The sequence below is a fragment of the Carassius auratus genome, unplaced genomic scaffold (genome assembly GCF_003368295.1).
Source record: "Carassius auratus strain Wakin unplaced genomic scaffold, ASM336829v1 scaf_tig00022037, whole genome shotgun sequence".
Taxonomy (NCBI): domain Eukaryota; kingdom Metazoa; phylum Chordata; class Actinopteri; order Cypriniformes; family Cyprinidae; genus Carassius; species Carassius auratus.
Genome location: NW_020525155.1, coordinates 33,905 through 58,584, shown reverse-complemented (window position 1 = coordinate 58,584; position 24,680 = coordinate 33,905). Strand labels below are relative to the sequence as shown.

Sequence of the window (24,680 nt, the reverse complement as noted above, 5' to 3'; positions counted from 1 at the left end):
GAGAATTTGATGAGAAATGTTTGAGATGTTTGAAATGAATTGTTCACAAATTCAAAGCCTTAACCCATTAATGAAATTACGCTCAGTCTGATAAAATTTGCCTGTTGGTAGAAGCTCGGATCATTTGTTCTTGGGAGAATTTGATGATAAATGTTTGAGCTCGTTTTGAGATCTTTGATTTTTTTAACAGATTTTGGTAGAAAACGCTGAGCACATTAATTTTTATGAGAAAATGATTGTGTTGATATTGAGATCTCTAACTTTTGATTGAAGACTTTTTTGAAAAAGCTGAGCAACTTGGTGGGATCTCTCTTCTGAAACTCTTGAAGAGGCACATGTGAAATTACAAGGACACACAAGAAAAATTGGGTTTTCAGCTCAACTTTATCTCTTTTGTTTATCCTCAAAATCTTCAACAAGACAACCCTTGATATAAACTACATGTGTGGACCTTACCTTACCTAGGTAAGATCATTTGATCTTGATGAAAAGATGATGAGAAATAATCTCTTATTATGTTCTTAGTGAGTATCAATTTTATCTCCAGCGACTGAATTGATTGAGTTCATACTGAGATCTCTGACTTTTGATAGTAGACTGTGATGAAAATTTCTGAGATCTCTTCTGAATGTCTCTAGGCGAAAGATTTGAGAATGAGGCAACTTTGATTTCATTGGTGTCTAGGACAAACAGTTGAGATATCCAGAGATTTTTCTTTCCGAAGATTTAGTCGTGGCTCTCCAAACAAAGATCTTCCTTAACCGTCCAGCCCAAAGGTCTTCGGTTTTCCCAGCATCCTCCAGTTCAGGTGTGCCGAGCAACGGCGGTAATATCGGTTAACTTCCAGACCTTCAGAGCTTCGCACGTCCCACGTGAATTTCCAGCAGATCGGCTGCGGCGGTACTGTAGAAACAGAACATAAACTGGGCCGTGCTAGTTTTTGAAGTTACACTTTCTTGTTTTCCTTAAATACAACACCACAGAGCTTTTTTTTCCCTCCTCGTCTTTTTTGAAACGGGGTCTGGAGGCTCGTAGGAAGGTTTATCTTAAAAGAGCAGAATAAATCGATAGAATCCTCGAAGTAGCGTTGTTACATTTAAATTCACAGATTTTGATGGTGATACATTCGGGCGGCCCGCTAGCAGCTAGCCTATTCATCACACATAGAGCCGTGTTGGGTGGAGACTAGCTGTCTCAACACTCGCTCGCTTTGATTAATGTGATTTGATCTTGACAGTGGACCCCTAATTCATCAAGACCTTGATCTGGCTGTCTTTCCTCTGCCTGAGCCAAATTCATCTAATTACAGGCACATTGTGCAGCAAATTAAGCGAGGTGTCGCCTGTGGCAAGCAGGGACACTTTGTTACAGTCGCCGGGCGACATGTCAAGGGTCTACGAGCTGATTGTCTAACATGACATCTCCATACAGTTCGTTTTATCATTGTTTGCATATAAAATAATGAGGGTGCTGGTTATTTTGTCAGAGCTGTCAGCCGAGCGGCCGTAGGAAGCTTCCCCTATGGATATCTTGCTTTCGTTCTTCATTTTTTTCCCTGCCTTTGACAAAGCGAGGAGGAGAAAAGGTAGCTTTTTTTCCGAGCTGGCTCGAATGACAACGGACGGTGCGATTCATCTGCGTAGAGGACAGGAGCGCCGTGGGAATTCTCCCAGGCGGAGGAAGACTCTTCCCAACGAACCTCCCACTTGTCAGCGTTGGTTCTCGTCCAAGAGAGTGTCGGAAAGCTTCCGGCGAGGCGTCAGGATGCTTCCACTGCTCCAACACTGCGGGGAAAAGTGTCTTTGGACTGAAAAAATACTTTGCATCTGAGGCTTAGTCCAGTTGTCTTTAACTTTTAAAAACGAACAAGAAACATGTTTGCTGTAATGTATTTACAATGGAAGTTTAACTGGAAGGTGTGCAGTTTTAAATGCTGTTGAAACTGAAATTTCTGTGTTTTTTCTTCTTTTCTGTACAGGGGTAAGTTGAAGCTATTTTCTGTGTTAATTGACTTAAAGCTTGTAGAGATAAAGTTGGACTAATATAATCATTTACCATATTAAAATATAAATAATACTAATAATATTGCTAATAAAAATAATGTATATTTAGAATGAACTTATTTCCCTTCTTCTTGTCCAATGTTGAGTCTACAGCTGACCTATGAGCAGAACATAGGAAATTTATGAAATTTGGCACACTTGTAAAGATGGCCATTAATAGTGATCTGACCAACTTTGGGGTCTCTAGAACCAACTCTATAGCACCACCAACAGTTCAAAAATTCAACATTGAAATGTTAATAACTCTTGAACCCCAATTCTAGAAAAATTGTACATAGTACACCTGATCACTCACCTCATGCTGATCACATTGAATATTTTACATTAAGTGGACCAAGCTGCAAAAATGACTAAATTTTTTGACCTATTAGTCAAAAAAAAAAAAAAAACTTATGATGCTGTGAGCTTAACCAAGGTAGATCGGAAATTGGTTCAGAGGCTGTATCTCAGCCAAACTTTGATCAATCAAAATGAAACTTGATGCACTTCACCAACAGCAAGGTATGTGGGTCCATGCCAGAGTTGGGAACAGCGCCACCTATGGATCATGAGATATGAAAAATTGCTCTTTTGGTTTATAACTTTTAAGCGGTTAGTCAGAAAATCATGGGGTTTGTGTCTTTGGATTCCTTGGGTCATGCTGAATAGGTGGATATCAATTTTGGATATCCACAGGACCAGCTTAACCATGTGTTCACCATTTTGTCATGAATTGCAACGTCTTTTAAACCATTTGACATATAACCACAAAAATCAGTTGCATGCTAACCATTTCCTTTATCTCAAAAGTGGCTCTTCAGCTATCAGGTTAACCGTAAGCTAAGTTTAGCATGCTAATCTGTCTAACATGCTAAGCCATGCTTTTGTGAGCTCCTTCTCACACCTAAACTTCTCCTCTGTTGAATGTGTTGAGGGTTTGAGTCTCGTGTGGTGCAACGTAAAAAAAACATACTATGTTGTGCTGTTTTGATTACTTTATCATCCAGATCCACATTGTTCAAATATTAATTGCTTCTAGATAATAAATAATGTGTTCAATTCCTTTTGAACCTCTTTTCATTCTGAGTTAGTTTTCAGCTATACTTCTGAACCAGCTTGTTGGTTGGTTTTGATTTTTGTTCTTCCTGTTCTGCACTGCGCTACAGCACCAGTATCACTGTTTGCAGATATATTTATGTCTGATTTCTGATTTACACGTTTCTAAACATCATGAGCTGGGGTTGATTGGTTTAGGAGTCAGTCAGATGGTGTAAGACTGAAATCTGGAGTCAGGTTTTCTCTGTTGAGGTTTGTCGTGAAGCATCAGTCATCTGAAGCAGTATTAGTATGTAGGCCGCTGTCCTCTGCTTGTGTTTGTACGAGAGGAAGTATGAAAGCATTGTTTGTTCTGTGTGTGTGTGTGTGTGTGTGTGTGTGTGTGTGTGTGTGTGTGTGTGTGTGTGTGTGTGTGTGTGTGTGTGTGTGTGCTGTGTCTCTGTGGCAGAAATGTGATTTATCTAAATCAGAGTATCAGCCCCCAGGTAGAGACGAGTTCCTGTCATAGAGCAATTCATCATTGGCACCGCACACACACACACACACACACACAGATACAGCCACCAGTACATCAGTGTACAGTAGTTTTCAGATGCATACTGTATGGAGTAGGTTTAAGGGATAGAAGATATTGTATGGTCAGTATAAAAGTAATAAAAGTCTATGGGAATTCCCCACAACTCACAGAAAAAAATTAAATATGAAAATAATATTTTATGCAGAAATATTTTATATATATTTAATAATATTTACACATTTATATATAATTTATATTTACACAGATTTTCTCAAAATACCATGTATTCATTTATTAATTAATTAATAATTTATGAAGTCCTTTAAATGCTTTACATATATTATTAGTATTATTTAGACACATTTATACCATATTTCACACCGCATATATGCATATTTTATAGTGCTTATTTTCAATGCATTTTTTATTTAATAATAACTTAAGTTATTTAAATGTTTTATGTATATTATTCTTGTTACCATACATGTATCACAAATACCATATAATGATAACAAATTAAATAATTAGATTGTGGAAAAAATAATAATAATAATAATTTGTGGAAAAAATAATAATAAATATGGCATTTGCTATGTAAAAAAAAAAGAGTAAAAAAGACATAAAAAAGATAGGAAAACAATTTGGTTTGGGTTTTAAGACAACCTTGATGAAAAGTTTTGATCGAAAAGTTTTGATTTAAAAAAAAAAAAAAGCATTTTTTTTTACATAGCAAATGCCATATTTATTATTATTTTTTCCACATAAAAATGTAGAGCTAAAAAATGAATGCAGAGCAGCTCAGAGGATTGCGTTTGAATGCTTTGAGCACACTCTGAGACACCTGAGAGATTTCTGAGCTGTTTCTCAGGACTGAATGTGGAGAAGCGTTTGAGATGTTGGAGAGTGAGTGTGTACTGTATGTGAAGCTCTGGAGCCCCGCGGCGCGTGTGAAAGGGTGTTAAAGCAAACTAAAGCGCTCAGTAATCCCAGTGCATGGGCACCTGACAGCCTGGCACGCTCTGGAAACAGGTGCTCTGCCCATCTGCTGCTCTACACCAACAACGACCTCGTGATGAACAATAGACGCAGAAACACTGGACTCATGCAATGCTTTTATTACTCAGGACAATACGACGGCAGATTAATAGAGGGCATGAGTGTGTATTTATGTGCTGTGATTGTGCTTTCTCGCTGTTATGGAAGGAAGATAACAGGTATTTGCTGTCGTCTTTATGCAAAGGTGCTAATCAAATCACAGCCAAAAAAGTGAATGTGCCACATCATAAATATTAGGACGGCGCTCCAGTGCTGTGTCCAAAATCACTCCCTGGCGATAATCAAGTGCACATTTTATTTAGTATTGTCAAAAATGAATGTTTGGAAATGTAAACAGTACATACAAAATATAAATGTCTTTTTCAAGTGTTTTAATTATAATAATAAAAGAAAAGCTTTAAATTATTTCATAAAATGTACATTTCAGGGGGGAAATCTGGTCATCTAAAAAAAAAAATCGAATTTTGTGTTAGTTAAAATTTAAATAGCTATTAAAATATTTCCAAAATGTGTAGCATTAATTTTATCAATATGACTTTTTCAAGTGTACCATTAAGTGTAATTGCAATTTATATTACATTATATATTATATTGTAAGTATTTAGTATAAGTATATATAATATATAAGTTTGCTTATTTAAAAAAAAACATTTTGTTAGAATATTACACTTTTTAATCAAACTATATATTTTATTATATAATTTATGACTTTTAAATGTAAAAAAAGTAATATTATAAGAGCACAAATAATTCTTTTGTGGATAATAAACTTTTATATATTTTATTATATATTCAGTTTATTTGTAACACTTCCATTAAAAAAAAAAGTATATATATAAATATCATCTGTGCAAACAAAACCGAAATCACAATGTGGCTCAGTGCAGGTCTCAGATCAGAAAAGACTGGTGTAATTAAAGAAATATATGCTTTGCATCTTTTTAAAAGCATGCAACACTCATCTTTCCAAAGAAGCTGTTGAGAAGCATTTATAAACAAAACAAAAAAGGAACTTTCTAAAGTTTTCTGTCAAAATACTTTTAAAAATGAAGAAATACATATTTTTTATTGTAAAATTAGTAGTAGTAGTAGTAGTAATGCTCAATTTATATATATGGTTTTATTTTACATTCAAATATTATGATATAATATTATTTAGTAATATTTATTTAGTAATTTGTATATATATATTTATTTCTGATAACATTTTTAATTGCAATTAAAATCTTAGTGTGATTTTTCTAATAAAAATTGTGATTAGGATTTGAAGGTTTAGGAGATTAATCCGATCCTCAAAAAAACAAAAAATCAAATTTTGTCTGAGGTGTTTCACTTAAAAAAATAAAATAAAACATTATAATAATAGTAAGTATTATGTGCAATTTATTCATTATTGTGTGTGTATGTGTATATAATTTAATCATTGTTATTTAGTTTTTATTTATTATTTTGTAAATTTGTAAGTAATAATAATTAATAAAAATAAATAAAAAATAATTTCCTTTTTTTTTTTTTTTGCAAATTGCTATTTCTTTTATTATAAAAATTGTTCACCATTTAAAATCTTAGGAAATTTTATTTTCCAAAAAAAAAAAAAAAAAAAAAGAATTGTGTCTCAATTAAAATAAAATAAGTACTAAATTATTTTGAAAACGTTTAGTTAATTTTTATTGAAATTTTTTATTATTGTATTTTTATACATTAGCAGGAAATTTTAACGCCTACAGTGAATTTACCATTTAAATATTTTTTTTGTAATTTTAATAGACTTTATTATTAATTTTATTATTAACATTTTTATTACACTTTATTACAAATTTTTTAATTGCAATTAAAATCTAAGTGTGATTTATCGAATAAAAACTGTAATTTTTATTGTAAAATTATTAATAGTAGTAATATTTTAATGCTAAATTTTTTATATTTTGTTTTATTTTACAGTCAAATATTATGATATAATATTATTTAGTAATTTTTATATATATATTTATTTATGAAATTTTTTTTTAATTGCAATTAAAATCTAAGTGTGATTTCTCTGATAAAAATTGTGATTACGATTTGAAGGTTTAGGAGAATAATCCGATCCTCTTAAAAAAATCTATTTTTTTCACTTAAAATAAAACATTATATGTATTAGAATGTGCAATTTATTCATTATTGTGTGTGTATGTGTATATAATTTAATGTAATTCAATGCAAATACAATTAAAATGCAAAATATTGTAATTATGTATCAATATGGCGAAAAAGAAAATGACCATCGTAATCAAAATTTGATAAAATCCAATAAAATGTGTTTCTCGAATCATGCATCCTCATAACCTCTTTGCACTCTGGAAGAGGAGAAGAGACGTTTATGATGGTTTAGAGCGTGAGAAATGACGAGCCGGTTGTTTAAATCTCTGAAGCTGATTCTGTCTGTGTGCTGTTTGTGTCCAGCGCTGCAGGTTTGGGGGGCAGCCCGGTGATCTCGGACATCTCTCTGATCCGTCTGTCTCCGGGATCGGAGTCCAGCTTCCTCCCGCCGCACTCGTACGTCTCTCCGCACGTGGAGCATTACCTTCGCTCGGCTCACAGCAGCCCAACGCTCTCCATGATCTCAGCCGCACGAGGACTGAGTCCAGCCGACGGTCAGTCACACTCCAGCACACCGCACTCGCTTTACATCACTTCACTAGCTTCCTTAAATACTCATACTAAAAACAACTATATTATTACATATCAATAAATAATATATTTTTTTATTTTTTTATTTTTATTGGGAGGGGGGTATACATAGAAATATTACTATATTATAATATTTATTAATAATTTTTATTTTATTGTTTAATTTGTATTTATTATTTAGTAAATTTGTATTTAGTAATAATAATAATATCAATAAATAATAGAATAAAAAATATGTCTTATTTTGGGGGTTTTGTACAGAGAAATATTACTGTATTATAATATTTAGTAATAATTATTATTTTGTTTTAATTTTTATCTTGTACATTTTATGTAGTTATCATCATAATAAATATCAATAAATAAAATAAAAATGTATTGCATTTTTTGTTTTTTGTTTTTTTGTACAGTGAAATATGACTATATTCTAATATTTAGTAATAATTATGATTTATTTTTTTTTATTATTTTTTTGTAGATTTGGATTAAGTAATAATAACTAATAAATATGAATAAAATAAAACAATAATAAATATGTATTTTAATTATCAAAAAAATGTTGCAATTTTAATTTCTTTTATTATAAAAATTGTTTTCACAATTAAAAAATTTAGGAGAAAAAAAACTCCAATATTGTCCAAAAAAAAAAAAGTGTTTCAATTAAAATAAAATAAAATAAGTACCAAAATATTTTGAAAACGTGTAACTCGTTTTTATTGCAATTTTTTATACATTAGCAACAAATTTAAATGACTACAGTAAATTTACCATTTTTTTAATTATTAATTTAAAAAAATAAAGAAATTAATATTTGTATTCAGCAAGTATGCATTAAATTGTTCAAAAGTGACAGTAAAGACATTTATAATCTTGCAAAATGTTATGCCCTTTTGATCTTTCTATTCATCTGTGAACCCTGAAAAATAAAATGCATCACAGTTTCTACAAAAATATTGTGCAGCACGACTGTTTTCAACATTTATAATAATCAGACATGTTTCTTGAGCAGTAAATCATCAAATTAGAAAGATTTCCGAAGGACTGGAGGAATGATGCTGGAAATTCAACAGCGCATCACAGAAATAAATTACACTTCAACAGATATTCACAAAGATAACAGCAGTCTGAAATTCTAATAATTTTATAGCATTTTTGTAAAAATCAACCTCTGTGAAAGCATAAAAGCCATTAAATCTTTCAAAAACATTGCATTAACATTAATTGAACCTCAGCCGAGGGTTTGCAAATGCCACATTTTTTAAACTAATTTCTAATGATTGTAATTTTGCTGTTTTGTTTGAGTGTGTGTTTGTGTATGTATTTGGGTTTGGCCACTTTCAAATGCATTCAAACCTGTGAAACTTTCCCGTCCCCGCGATCTGCCCTTCGAGGGTCTTTCTGGAAATGAATGCGAGGCAGAATTTCCTGATTTCCGTCCCGAAGCGCCAACAGGCCTCTCTCTCCTCAATTACAGGCCGACGGATGACATATAAATCACGCTCCACAGTCTGTCAGCCGTAATGTGTTTGCACCTTTAATCTTAAATAAGCAGCGCGCCAGAGATCCCGACAGCGATAAAGACGTAAAACAGCAGCGAGAAAGAGAAATGGGGCTATTGGAGCCCGAGCGAGTGCGGATGGGTAGACGAGGCCTTGAACGCTTTCCAGACGCATCTGACCCGCTTTCAGCCCGACGCACACCCGCCGCTAGCTCTGGCTCCTATTTTAAGAGCGTGTTTGTTATTCAAGTCAGAATCTAGAGAAATGAGAGGCTTTGGGAGAGAATCCAGGACGCTTTCTGATTGTGTTCATTGGCAGAGCGAGTTATTTCTATAGTGAAGGATAGTTTTTATAAGGTAATGTTTCGTTGTTCAGTTGATGCAAGTGCCCAGTGCATGCTGGGAGATCCTCAAAAGGTGTTATATGACACTTTTGCAGTGCATCGACCAGCATTCAATGCGTTTGCATGCTTACATGGAGCGTGTTTCTGTCTAAAGCGCTTGTAATCTGTTCTTCAGCTGTGTCTCTGATTGCTGCTGACACTTTTATAAGACGTTTAGTACGTGCAGATGTCAACATGTTCTTAGTGAGTCTGTAGAGCTTCACTTATAATGCTGGTTAATGTTTCTTGCAGCAAAAACAGATGATCATTTTCCACCATAGTATATACATGGCTATTTTTCTACTGCGTTTTTAAGACTTTGAGGTTATATGCAAATTATGTTTGTTCTGATTGGCTGACGCTGCATCAGTGTTTTGTAACTAAAATTATTTAAAAATGTATTTTGTTATTTGAAATAAATCTGAAATAAATAGGCTTGAACTTTTTTCAGTTAGTGCAACATAATAAAATGTAATAAATTCAATCACATTTAAGCTTAAATAGTACTTAAAAATAAAACTAAAGTTTAAAATAAAAATACAAATAAAATGACAAAAAAGCACATAAAACTACTAAGAGATGACAGTCATTGAGAGACTATTAATTTTTTATTGAATTAGTTTTTATGAATATTTTTTAATTATTTATTTATTTTCTGCTTTCGTATCAATTCTAAAGTTTTAGTAATTTAGTTTTTTGTTGTTGTTGTTTCTTTTTTAAAATGATTGAATAGTTTTATCAATTTTATTTTTATTTTAGTTATTTTAGTACTTTAAGTTTATATATATATATATATATATATATATACACACACACACATTAGTATATAATTTATTTATTTACTTTAATGGTAAGAATTTCAGTTAATCAGTTTTATTAAGTTAAAAATAATAACCCTGAATGTTAAATATGGTACTAAAATTACTAAAACTTAAAATATATTAAAGCTAATATTAATTACTATTAAGGAATTCATATTAATATGAATTATTTAAAAAAGATAATAAAAATGGCAAAAGCCTGTAATAAAATTAAATCCTAAACTAAAATTAAAATAAAAACGGAAAAATATATAAAAAAAGCCAATTCACAATATCAAAAAAAAAATTCCAAAAGTATATAATACTATAATGCTATATAAATAATACTAATATAATGTATACATTTTATAAATCACAGTTTCTGAAAACTGAGGAAGTGTATGATGCAAATGTGATTCAAGAATCAAGATTGTATATATTATATAGAGCATATATAACCATCAGTGAAATGTGAGATGTGGGCGGGTCATATGTTAATGAGCTCATAGTTGTGATTATCCTGAAGATTTATTCTTGTTTCTATAAATGCATGACTCTTTAACTCTGTCTTCTCTCTCAGTGGCTCACGAGCACCTGAAGGAGCGAGGTTTGTTCGGTTTGCCCCCTCCGCCTCCCGGTGCGACCCCCGCAGACTATTACCACCTGATGACGGGCCACAGGACCCCGTACGGAGAGCTGCTGATGCAGGGGGGCGGAGCCACTCATCTGCCCGAATACTTCACTCCGGTGGACGGTGAGACCCAGAGATACACATGCATGCACCGTAAAAAAACACTTTAACAATTGAGCACATTTAACAGTAAAATACTGTAAAATGCAACAGTAAAAATCTGTTAAATGCTTAACAGTAAGTTGCCTTACTATATACGGTGAAAAACAGTATTGGAAATTTCATGTAATTTTACTGTAGTATACCGTTTTTGGAAGTGGAAACATTTTTATAATTTCCAGTAAATAACCGTAAATTGACATCCCCAGAATTCCCTGTGTTACATTTCAAATTTGATTTTATTTTATGACGATGTTTCTTCATAGTTTTTTCTCATCAGTTTTGTATATTAGGGTTCCATGTTACATCTAATGTTGTTAAATGAATGTTTATTGCAGTTTCATGCATTAACATGAAGGTGTTTAGTGACACTGTGCACCTTCTATAGATGTTTATATTTAAAAGATGCTTGTGATGGGCTTGTCATGGGACTTTCTCATCACAAACTGTTTCTGGTGGTTCTCATTGTGTTACCAAGGTACAAAACCGATTTCAGTACATTCATTTAAATCTTTATAAGAAACAAACAAACAAAAAAGCATAGAAGTCAGGGCATGCCAAAGCTTCTCCAGGGCCCCAAAACACCCTCAGACACCAAAGGGTTAAATAGGTTGGTATGTTTACATTTTATAAATTAATGAAGTTACGGTATTTAAATGTGAATTTAAAATTAAAACCTAAAACTTTTCTACTGCATTTTTACGGTAACGTTCTGACAACCTCAGCTGTCAGTTTTTTTACCGTTAATTTTATTAAATAGTTTTACATTGTGTGTTTGTCTGCAAAACTGTTGAAATGCATGTTATTTGTTGCGCTAAGAGAACTCATGTTTCTTTCCATTTACTTTTAGCATTTTTATCAAAATTATTTTTCCAGGATAATACTTCAAAGGGCTTTTTAAACACACATTTCTCTAAGATTGTTACACGGCAGACAGTAAAATAAATCAACTCTGATGACGCTCTCCAAACACTGGCAGGATGCTTCACACGCCAGACACTTCTGCGTTATTTCTCCTCTCGAAGGAAGCTTTCTGTCATCCAGTGCTTCCTAAATTGCCTTTAAAGGAAAAGTTTTTCTATTGATAAAGTTTTAGTAGTCTTTTTATGTAACTATATAGTTTTTATTCATTTTTATATTAGGTTTAGTATTTGTTATTTTAGTTTTTTAAATGGCTCATCGGATGCAAAATTCACTTTTATCAGTAACAGTTTTTAAGCTTTTTTAGTTTTTAAACTCAAATGGAACTAAAAATGGTACTAGTACTGTTATGGTTTTTATTAATATTTGTATTAAATTTTTATTTTCATATTTTCTGTTGTCATTTTAATTTTAATTAAAGATTTGGTAATTTTGTTGTTTTTGTCATTTTTAATGTTTTTTTTTATTTAGTTTTTTTTTCACTTTAATTTTAGTCGTAGTTTTAGTTATTTTAGTTTTTAAGCTTAATATTAGCTAAAAAATAAGAGTACTAGTACAGTTATAGTTTTATTAATATTTTAAATTATTTTTATTTTATATTTATATATATATATATATATATATATATATATATATATATATATATATATATATATATATATATATTAGTTAAGATTTTTGTCATTTAGTTGTATTTTGTCATTTTTATTCATTTTAGATTTTTTTATATATCTATATAGTTTTAATTAATTTTATTTTTATTCACGTTATCTTAGTAACTGGTTATTTTGGCAACTAGCTGAAATAAAATAAGTAATTATTTTATAAATTATAACATAAGTATTTTTACTATGTAGTCCAATTTTATTTATGTATTTATTGTTTTTGTTTTGTTTTGTTTTGTTTGTTTTAGTTCCCCTGTTTAGGACAGACAGGAAGTGTACATTATTCTGTGGGAATAATGCATTGGACCAAATTATCCATAACTGCTCTTAAGTAAAACAAGCTGTGAAGTTCAAAATAGGGAAGCCGGAGCTGGTCATACAATTTCATACAAAAATTACTAATAAAAGAAAAAAAAAAGTACCTTGCCTTAACTAACCAAGTGACCGGGCAAGTAGTAGATTTTTAGCTTTTTTGTTTATGTGCATTCCACTGGATAGCTCCGCCCCCTTTTGACATTTTATTGGTCCAAAATTTGGCTCCTCATTAAACATTAAGCATAAAATATCATGAGATTGGCTGTTTTTATGTTTTATCACGCAGCAAAAACTCATCACTTCACGCCTGGTAAATTAAAGATATTGTAAAGAACATTAGTCATGCTATCATATTCATAATTATTGATTTATTGCTTTTGGAATTTTTGTGCATCTGAATCACAGTCAGTGAAGCATCTCATTATTAACAGGTGGATTATGTTGTGCTTATTTAAGTCTCTTCTGTATTTAACACAGTTCTTTGCTATTCTGTGAATCAGTCAGAGTGAGAATACCATGACGAGCCGCTGTGAATAATATTCCACAGAGAGACAGAGGTGTTATTTCAAACAAACACAAGGTGATATACTGTAGGTCTCTGGCTCTCTATAGAACAAACATTTGTCTCCTTCAAACAATCCGAGTTGAAAAACAAACACTCTCGGTCCGCTCGCGCTCTTTAGCGTGACGTCCAGGCGTGTGTGCACGCAGATCTCGGGCTTTGCTGAAGCAACATGAATGAATAGCTCATTTAGCTGAGCTAACTCCATCTGGCTTTGATCTGCGTCCCGTCCAGAGCCGCTGATGCTTCCCGACAGCTTTTACACAGATGTGTTTGGACGCTGACAGTGGAGCGTGTCCCGCGCTTTGACGGGAAACAGCGTGAGTCAGTTACAAAGAGATAGAAAGAGAATGAGAGATATGATAAGTCAAGCAAAGCCAGCTAGAAGTTTCTAAATGCAACTTTAGAGTTTGAAAAAACACTATATTTTCCATGGTTATATGCCGTTTAGTCACAATTAAACTAGAGGTACACTAACTGTATAAACACTGGAGCAGCGAGAATTAGTGTAACCATCAAAAATATTGCAAAAATATTGCAAGCATTAGATCCAAACAGAAGTGGAAAAAATTTACACAATTGGCCAAATTCAGCATTAAGTCCTGTGGATGTTGCGAAAACTGTTGTTTTTGTGTTAAATTTTGGGGAAACTTGATTACAGTTACAGTTTTTCGATTTTTTTCACACATAGTGCCACCTATGGGTGAAAATTGCTGAAATTTGGTGTGAGTTCTCAGATTGTCCTGACGAATTTGGACATTGTCACATCCAATAACGTGCATTTGTTAATATGAATTTAGCTACATGCAAACGCTTGGTGCATATCGAAATGCAATTATATAGCTAACTACATACTCATATATGTGTAATATGAATTGCGGATAAAGTTGTTTTTGTACTAAATATTGGGGTAAACTTGATAACACCTACAGTATATATATATATATATATATATATATATATATATATATATATATATATATATATTTTATACAGTTTTCTTAATTTGTTTCTATTATAAAACCATCTATTAGTGGAAATTTTTGTGTGTGATCTCAGACTGTCCTGGTGTCCATGTGTGCCAAATTTTGTGAAGTTCAAACATCGTCACATCCAAAACCCATATTTGTTCATAGCAGTTAGAAGGTTGTAAAAGCTATTTTGGAGTTTAAAAATACCTTATTTTCCATGGTTATATGTTGTTTGGTCATGATTAACCCAAAGAACACATTGTATTAACAATAGAGCAGCCACAGTTACTGGCAATCGTAAGGTTCAAAATAAATAGAGTGTCGCCACAATTGGAAAAATTCAGCATAAGGTTCTGTGAATATTGCAGATACAGTTGTTTTTGTGGTAAATTTTGGGGAACAATTATTGCAGGGAAACTTTAAAAAAAAGATTTAGTTTTTAAGATATAGCATCACCTATTGGTGGAAATTGCTTATAATTGGTGTGCAATTTCAGACTGTCCTTTTGTGCATGTGTGCCAAATTTTGTGAAGATTGGACATTGTCACATCCAAACACTGATATTTGTTCATATGAATTTAGCTACATGCGAAAGCTTGGTGCATGGACTCGAAACGCAATTATATGACATACTAAAATGTCTCTAAAAGTAGATCTGTCCTCTATGGGGTTGTGAGATTATTATTATAGTAAATAAATGAACGCTCAGGGGAGGTAATTTTGGGGTAAACTTGATTGCGGTTAAACGTTTCAGATTTTTGCTATAGCGCCACCTATTGGTGGAAATTGCTCAAATTTGGTGTGCAATCTGATATTGTACTTGTGTACATGTATGCCTAATTTTTTGAAGCTTGGACATTGTCACCCCCAAAAACTCAAGTTTATTCATAGGAATTTTAGCTAAATGCAAACCTTTGGTTATCAGAACACAATTATATGGCTTACTACATACTCAAATGTGTGTAATATTTATGCATTTAGCAGATAATATGTATCTGAAATATGGATCTGTCCTCTATAGGGGGGAAAAATCACATTAAAAATTTCATTTCCACTGAGGTGAAGGTGTAACAGAGACAAATGTCGCTGCCATCGCTGAGCGCTCCTGATACGTTTGGCCAATATGATAATGCAAATTCCACCAGAACGAGGCCAAATCCACATTTGGTCACACATCAGTGGCTCCAAAAGACTCCAGTAAGACATTGATGTTGTGAATTTTATGTTTGGTTTTCTTGGCCTTTTGTATTTTTAGTGTTTGTTCTCTCTGGATTTGGGTCCTGAGGCGGCTTTTAGCGCTAAAGACGTGTTAGGAGCTCCGACCGATGCCTGAACATGACAGCAAACCATTAGCTCATGCTAAGAGTAATGACCCCCACAACAGCAAAGCTGAGGGATTATTTATTAGCACTGCGGTCTGTGGGGAACCAGTCCACGCACACACAAATAAATGATTTGTGTAATCCTGCTTGTGTTGGCATGGCACGTGATGAAATCATTATGGATGTCCGGTTGCCAGAGTCTCTGGATATAACCTTTAATCACACACACACGCACACACACACACACACACACACACACACCGGGGGTAATGCTTTGCACCTGTTGAGTTCGCTGCAGTTGTCTCAGTAATTCTCCAGTGAAATAGCAAACAGATCAGTCTGAAACATACTCTACACAAGTTAGCAAGCTAGCTGCAGATATTTGATGATAACTATATCGTTCAGAAAGTGTTTTGAATTCCAGCTGATCTTAATAAAACGATCGAGAGCCGTAGAAAAGCAAACCTGCACTTATTTTTCACACACATTCCTTTTCAAATCAGAATTGTTTCTGTAAATTACCCTCATTAAACAAAGTCAGGTCTGCAAGAGTTTGATTGTTATCTGGGTAATTACGGTAATTTATTGGAAAGGATTAATTATCTCAAATCAAATCAAAATGAGGTCATGCTGAGTTTGAGATGGAGTCGATTAAGACAGTTCACCTAACCAGCTTATTTTTACAGTAATTCTATTCTGCCTTGAATTCAACGAGTCTCTTTTCAGGTATGCTTTGACTTGATTTTTATTTAATTTTTTAACTTTAATTTTTTTAGGCACTTTAAAATGTTTTATATTTTATTTAAAACATTATTTACAAATATATATATATATATATATATATATATATATATGTGTGTGTGTGTGTGTGTGTGTGTGTGTGTGTGTGTTATTTAAATAATTTTAAGTAATATTTAAACTAATATTTAGATATTTTTAAATACTGTAAAACATATTTTACTTAATATTTTAACTATTTAAATATTTAATGTTATACAATAATTTATTTAAGTTGTTTATTATTGTAAATATTTTATATTAAAAAAAAAACATTTTTAAAGAATATTCTTAAAATATTTTTTCTCGGATAATATTTAAAATATAACATGTCATTTTCTTACTAAGTATTAATGAACTTTAAAACCATTTTCTTAAACAAAAAACAAAAACTGCTCAAAACAGTGATCTGCAAAGATACAGAAAGAACAGAAAGAAACAGATACTATCCCAAAACTGGTGGCTTTTTGTTTTTGTTTTTTCCTAAAGTTTGTTATGAATTCACTATCTGTGTAATATTGGAGGGACGCCAGTTTCCCAGTGAAGTCTTGTTATCTGCGTACAGTATTTTCTGTTCTCCGTGGCCAGGAATCAGTCTTGAGCTCTTATTGATGGGGTCCGGCTCTTTCCTGCGGAGCCGTGAGTCGCAGAGGGTGTGTGAGACCATCGATCATGCAGTCGTGCTCCACACACACACACACACACACAGTTCCTGAAATAGCTTAGTGTTGGGCGAAACTAGAAATGACACGCTGAGATTCTCCTGAGCAAGAGAAAGAGAATCAAACAGAAGTATTGATCACCTGATCAGATGGTGAACTGGTGTTCATGTTAGCAGTATGCTCTCTCTTTCTATCACACACACTATAATTTGCTGTTATACTCCATATAACTCCATACAAGTCAGAAACTAAGCCTTTTTTTGCACAGGCCTAAATGGTTAATGGTCCCACCTACTGATCAACTGTAAAAATAACAAATTTGACCTCTTCCCAACAGGGAAAACCACCAACAATCAAGAATCTCACACACACACAAACACTATAATTTGCTGTTATACTCCATATAACTCCATATACAATCCAGAAACTAAGCCTTTTTTTGCACAGGCCTATCTAAAGGGTTAATGGTCCCACCTAGTGATCAACTGTGAAAATAACAAATTTTACCTCTTCCCACAAGGGAAAACCACAAACAATCAAGAGTGCATGATTATATGGTGTCATGGCTTTGCAATCAAAAAATGTCGTTATAATGGAAGTCAATGGGGCAAAAACAGCCACCAACAACTAATTAGGGAGAAAAAATTAAATCTAATGCTGCACAAAAACTTACAATGCATCAAAGCCAATGTTGTTGCTACTAATCTTTGACATGCCCAAGACTGTGATAAAAAGAAAAAAAAATCCAGCCACAATTACTTTTATATTGAAAATATGTCATTTTGTGTATTTTTCCCCCAAATCAGTGACATCATTTATGAACTTGGCAATTGAAGAGTTAAAATCTTGGATTTTATTTTTTAAAAACATTTGGTAGTTTTGATCAGGACTGAGGTTGATTAACAGATTTATGCAAAAAAAAAAAAAATGAAAAAAAAAAAAACATTTTTTACAGCAGTTTAATTGATGTTTTCATCCCGAACAACTCGAAAGGGTAGTGAATTTAAACAATCCACAAGGGTTAAATCTGGACAGGGCTTGCCTATTTGTTTTTCAAATAAAAAGGTTATATTTTTTGGCAAATAAAAAAGCCTTTTCATAACAAAAGTGAAATGAATATGCCTCTGGCAGAAGGCAAAGTCAATTTACATCTGTACAGTAGAATGCAGTCATTTCAATGCAATAAAAAGAGAGACAAATGTTTATCTAGAGTAATTTTTGCTTATTAGTATGGTTGAACTGGATCATCGAAGCTCAGAAGCAAAGACATTGGTTTATAGAACGGGATTAAATGCATAAATATTATTTGTGTTGTTTAAAATGTATTTATTGCAGGTTTGCATTATATTCTGAGTTGCATTATATTTTATCATTTTGAGGAATACTGAATTTTTGTGTTTTTAGTTTTATATGAGTGAGATAAATTAATGCATATTCATATTTATTTATTTTAAATCTACAGTAACAGATTTCTCTCAACATGGGGACAGGACAGCTGTCAAACAATAAACTGAAAAAAAAGTAACTTGCGCTACTTATTTGAAAAAGAAACTCAGATATTCTCTTGTAAATGAAAAAGTATCGCGATACTTTACTAGTTACTTAAAAAGTAATCTGATTACATAACTCGCGTTACTTGTAATACGTTACCCCCAACATTGTTGATGACTTGCACAGTAAACGTTTATTAAGAGAGTAAGATCTAGTTTGATGTGATGTCTGGACAGTGTCGCGGTTTCCCAGCCCTCGTCTGACGCCGCGCTTGAGTCGGAAGCGAGCTCTGTCCATCTCTCCGCTCTCAGACGCCAGCATCGACCTGCAGACCATGATCCGCACCTCGCCCAACTCTCTGGTGGCCTACATCAACAACTCTCGCTCCAGCTCGGCCGCCAGCAGCTCTTATGGACACCTGTCCGTCGGAGGCATCAGGTAAGCAGGGTTGCCAGATCCCAGAAAAAAATCCAGCCGAAAGCTTACTCAAAAAAATAATGAAAAATAGTCATATTTTTGGGCTCGACCACAGTTGACAGCAGCTTTGATCCATTAATGCACTTTAAAACAAATATTCAGATGTTTTGGATTTATGTACTGTGTGCAAATTTAATTAACTAATCTGTATTTTATTAAATTTGTTCCTTTATTATTTTTCAGCACTTTTCATTAAATACAATATAGAAGGAAATGCTTTCCATGTGTTTTTTCATAAACGTTTTGTTCACAAAGCTGAATTTTAATTTAAATTCAAATTGATTTTGCATTTATTTATTTTGTATTTGATGATTTAATACAACTGTATCATCAAAAATCGTGTCTAATTATATATTAACCCCTTAACTGTCACTCACATTTTTGAACATTTTTCTTTGTAGTGCACGATCCAAACTTAAATTTTTATAATTCATGAATGAAAATATTTTGTAACATGATATTGGTGTACCATTTACATGGAAATGCAATGTCTGATTTTAAAATGGGTTTTAAAGGATGAATTTTGAGATTTTGAGTTTTCAGTCGATATATAACTTCTTATGATTTCTAAAATGTGATAGAGAAAAAGGCAACGAGGAAGTCTTCTTTTTTTAAACAAAGGTCAAAACTCCTGTTATAATTTAGATTATTGAGGGTGCACTCTTGTCATAAATTAATCGATTACTTTTCCTACATAATTTTTCGCAAAAAACACCGGTAAAATATATATTTGGGAGTCTTCGACCTTTCCAACTATATATAGTTTGTCAAGATTAGATTAGATTTAATTGTAATATAGTGAAGTAAATGTAGGCGTCTCACAGAGTGGACGGGTGACAGTTAACAGGTTAATACAACTTTAACAATTTTATTAATCTTTTGTAATGTAATCAAATATAATAAAACATTGCATTTGTATTTTTTCACTAAATAATAATTTGTAAAAAATTACAAAACTGTATGTTTTTTTAAGCACGTAATAAGTTTCCGTTAAAATTTCTCCACGTTTGTTGTCGAGGTTTTCATGTTGTCCCTGGAGCACAAAAGCACTCATATTTGTAGCCAACATTACATCGTGTGGGTCACAATTATACATTTCTCTTTTATGCCAAAAATCTTTAGGATATTAAGTAAAGATCATGTAGTAAACTTCCTACCATAAATATATCAAAACTTCATTTTTGATTAGTAATATGCATTGCTAAGAACTTCATTTGAACAACTTTAAAGATGATTTTCTCACTATTTAGATTTTTTTGCTCCCTCAGATTCCAGATTTTCAAATAGTTATATCTCAGACAGATATTGTCCTCCTAACAAACCACACATTTCAGCTTTCCATCACCTTATGACTGGTTTTGTGGTCCAGGGTCACATTTAGGGAGATGCAGATGCTGAAATCACAGATTTGTCTATAGACAAACTTTAGGCAGCCGTGGTGAAGTACATTATAAAACCTGGCGACACTGCAGGTACAGAGCGAATTAAGTGTTAGTGTTTTTTTGGTTTGCTGCAGTCCGTCGTTCCCATTCCCACACTCCATTAATCCGGTGGCGTATCAGCAGCTGTTGTCCCATCAGAGAGGGCTCAGTGCGTTCGGACACACACCGATCCTCCAGCCGTCTCCCAGCTTCTCCAGCAGACCCCCGCTGAGCCTCTCCTCGCTGCAGACGCCCCCGCCAGAGACCCCCAGAGCCAGGTGACACAGCCACTCTCTTACACTGTGTATTCACTTCCCTTTATATTCATTAAATATTATTAATATTCATTTATATATTTTTATTTTATATTAAATAAATATTTTGTTTTATTTAATTTTTTCATTTATATTCATTTAATATTATTAACAGTCATTTTTATATTTTTATTTTATATTAAAGTAATATTTTATTTTTATTTTCATTTATATTCAATTAATATTATTAACATTCATTTTTATATTTTATTTATATTCAATTAACATTTTGTTTATTTAATTTTATGTTTAAAAGTTGCTATACACATATGTAATATTAATAATGGAAATAAATAAAATATAATAATTGGTTAAATAATTTATTTTAACTATTATTATTATTATTATATTTTATAGCACCTTTTATTCATGATACATATACATAATAATGAGTAATAATAGTGATAATAATAATAATACATAAATATTTGATAGTATATTATTCTATTTTATATTATTATTATTCATGTTAATTTATGTATAAAATGTGCTATAAAATAAGTGTATTAATAAAATTATAAAAATATTAATCCATCTTAAATTATGCAAATTATTAAAATGTATATATTTGTTTAGCACCTTTTATACATTAATTGTTTATATATTTATAATATGTATTTATATATTTCTATTTTATTTATAATAGAACTCTCTCCCTTTCCTTCCCTCCTTCTTAAGAACACAAATGGTGACTCTGCAGTCAGCAGCACGGTGAACCCCCTGAACAACAAGAGGTCAAAGGTCAAGACAGAGTTGGACGAGCCTCGACCTGCGTCGCCTTGCTCTCCGGTAAGAAAACACTGTGGCTCTGTCACAAAACCCACAGAAGTTAACATACTACACCAACTGGAACCTCAAGGACCACACACAAATACTGAGTGAATTAAATGTTAATATTAATATAAAAAATACATTTTGTTAATGATTTTCAATTTAAAGTGTAATGTTTACTGAAGCTTTTATTTTAGATTTTAATATTAATATAAGGTAGAATATTAATATTTTATATTAATAAATATGTCATTAAAATATATCTATTTTAATTCATGAATTATTTTATAATAATATTCATAATATTCATTTATATTAATATAACGTAGAATGGATTATATTAATATATAATATTAATATAATTAAATGAATGTATTAAATTATACATATATATTTGTGTGTGCAGTGTATAATTGTAGAATTTTAAAATCGTTTTAAAGTAGTAAAATAAATTATATTAATTTCCATTTTAAATTCGATTTAGCTATTTTATTATATATTAATTAATTTAGATTAGTATTCACTGCATATTTAATATATTAAACTTATATAATGTACTTATAATTATACTACATTTTAATACGGATATAAAGTGGAACGTATTGCATTAATATGAAATGTAGAAATGTAATATATTTTATACAGTAAATATTAAACTAGATTAATATATAAAGTTACATATTACATATTAATACAAAAATATGAAATCAATAATGTTTGTGTGTGTAGTGTATTTAAAAATAAATTAATATATGTATTTATATATATGTTAATTTTCATTTTAATTAGATTTGTTATAACTATTTTTTTTTATTAAATAATATACATTTTAAATCAGCATCTCTTGAATGCTTTTTTTCTAAGGTTGAAGTCGTGCATTCCTGGATAGCTTTGAGATGCTTCTATTAAATCGGACTTGTAATAATATATGATCCCTTAAAATGCTGTCTAGGTAGGCAGCTGACTATTATGGAACAGAAGATGGTAAACTTAAAGAAACAGGCAGCGAAAGACCCATGCATCCTGTTATTCCAACCAAAAAACTGTATTTTTCTCTGGGAAACGCTCCATACTGATCAATGACGGGCCAGAAGGCCCCCGGGAGCCGCTGGCGTCCCCTGACCCCCTTCTTCACAAAAACTCCAGCTGATAAGAGCTTTACATGCGCTTGCTCGCTTGCCACGTTTCTCTTGCGGCCGTGTAAACTGTGCCAGAGCACTTCATTTTAATGAAATATTGGCTGGCCGTTATTGTCACCTGAGAGTTTTTCTCTCTCTCGTGCACGGCTCATCTTTTGACAAATCTGCGGCTGCTCTTGGCGGTGAGGCAGGTTGGTGCTTGATGCATGGGAAATAAGGTGGCTGGCGTCGTCTTGGGGCCAACAGAATTGATGAAGATAGCTCACAGGGCAGAGATAAACATGCTGTAGTCAGCATGCTGTGTGTGTGTTGCATCGCTACCCACAGCAGAGTAGCGGTTCGATCGCTCTTAACACCACACACGCGTCCCTACAAGCGCACAATTAATGCTTCGTCTTCATACTACGATTCTGGCAGAGTAAATAATATATCAGCATTCAGAGATTGCTGATATAGAGCACCGTTTCAACAAAAAATTATTACATGTTTTTGTTGATATCGATTTCTGTGTCAATTTGGTTTTCGTTTGCAAACTAAATTCAACGTCTGTCCAGTGTTTGGGTTTCGACGTCAACTCAATTTTTGTTTTCAAGCTAAATGGTAAGTCTGTCTAATATAGCATCATAATATCATTGTTCGGGGGGTGCCGATATTGAGCACAACGGCACGTTACGCTTGACGTTTTTCTTCCCAGTGGCCACTAACATCATGAAATGTTGATATTTGGTTGAAAATAGATTGAATATATAACGTCACTTTCACGTAGAAAAGTGACGACTGATGACATTGATATTTTGTTGGTTTTACGTCATGGGACCCTATTATACACCCGGCACAATGCGACGCTAGTTTCAGCCCCGCGCCGTTCGCATTTTCCCATCCAATGCCACGTCGTTTAATTAGCAAATGAATTTGAGCCCATTTGTGCGCCCATGGGCGTGCTGGTGTAAAAAAGAGGTGTGTTCAGGCAAATTGCTGGTGCGTTGCTATTTTAAGGAGCTGAAAATAGACTGCACCATAGACCAACTCAAACCCGGTCTAAAGTCAATGGCGCAATATTTTTTTGTCATTTAAAGAGCACGTTGGCAGAAAATGTCCCTCTGGGCGGGTTTAAAGTGCGCGTTGACTTGTTATTACACACAGGGATGCGCATCACACAAACATGCCAAATATTAAAAACAAAAGGATTACAGTGTAAAAGAATATTATTGTGTAGGCTACATAAATATAAAATGTAATGATGCATAGTCATTGTGTGTATTAGAATTGGGCTACTTATTTCCAATTCAGCTTATTACTACTTATACTGATGAATAAAATTCTACTTCATCCTACGCCTTCTTCACCTCGGGAAGCTTTGCTCTATCCCTGTTTGTCCTGTAGATGATCTACTCGCGCGCTTTAACTTTGCACGCGAGCAGATCAGTTTCTTCACTTGAGAAGCGTTCAGCTTTTCTGCCAACAAATTCCGCCATGTTAATAGCGATCCGCCATGGCGCGAGCACATCTCGCTCTTAAAGGGAATGGGAGATGACACTCTGATTGGTTTATTGAACATTACTCCCATTACTTATTAAGAGAATAGGAACAAGCCATTCCAGAAATGCGTCCAGACCGTTTTTCCGTCGTTAAAATGGCAAAAGTAGATTAGGACACGCCCTGAGTGCACCTGCGCCGTGCGCTTTACACTTCGCATTTAGATCGTTAAAATTTGGCCAATAGTAATAATCAAGATTTTTGAAAAATTTGGTTGAACCAATGCTGGATTATTGATGTTAACATGATTTTTATTTGCAAACAAAATTCAGCGTATGTCCAGTGTTTGGGTTTTGACGTCAACGTTTATCACAAACCCAACAAATTTAAACAGTGGCTGCTAAAGTCGTAAGATATTTGAAAATAGGTTGAATGTATGTCTAAAACCAACGTCAGTTTCACATAGTATTGACAAATCATGTTGATATTTTCTTGGTTTTAAGTCAAAAAATCTAAATTCAATGTCTGTCCAATGTTGGAGGCTAACATCAAGCCAATGTTGTGTTTTTGACGTCAAAACGATT

General features: G+C 32.7%; 1 protein-coding gene across 1 annotated transcript in view; it reads left to right on the top strand.

Annotated features, from left to right (window-relative positions):
• Positions 1 to 1,611: 1,611 nt before the first annotated feature.
• The window catches only part of LOC113077240 (zinc finger protein GLI2-like), a 34,423-nt gene continuing 11,354 nt past the window's right edge, over positions 1,612 to 24,680 (top strand). Inside the window, exons 1-8 of the mRNA XM_026249685.1 lie at positions 1,612 to 1,758; positions 1,979 to 1,980; positions 4,484 to 4,518; positions 7,083 to 7,304; positions 10,603 to 10,776; positions 18,735 to 18,936; positions 20,492 to 20,670; positions 21,384 to 21,499. Of these exons, the coding sequence (XP_026105470.1) occupies positions 1,612 to 1,758; positions 1,979 to 1,980; positions 4,484 to 4,518; positions 7,083 to 7,304; positions 10,603 to 10,776; positions 18,735 to 18,936; positions 20,492 to 20,670; positions 21,384 to 21,499 (1,077 nt within the window). The remainder of the gene's footprint in view (positions 1,759 to 1,978; positions 1,981 to 4,483; positions 4,519 to 7,082; positions 7,305 to 10,602; positions 10,777 to 18,734; positions 18,937 to 20,491; positions 20,671 to 21,383; positions 21,500 to 24,680) is intronic.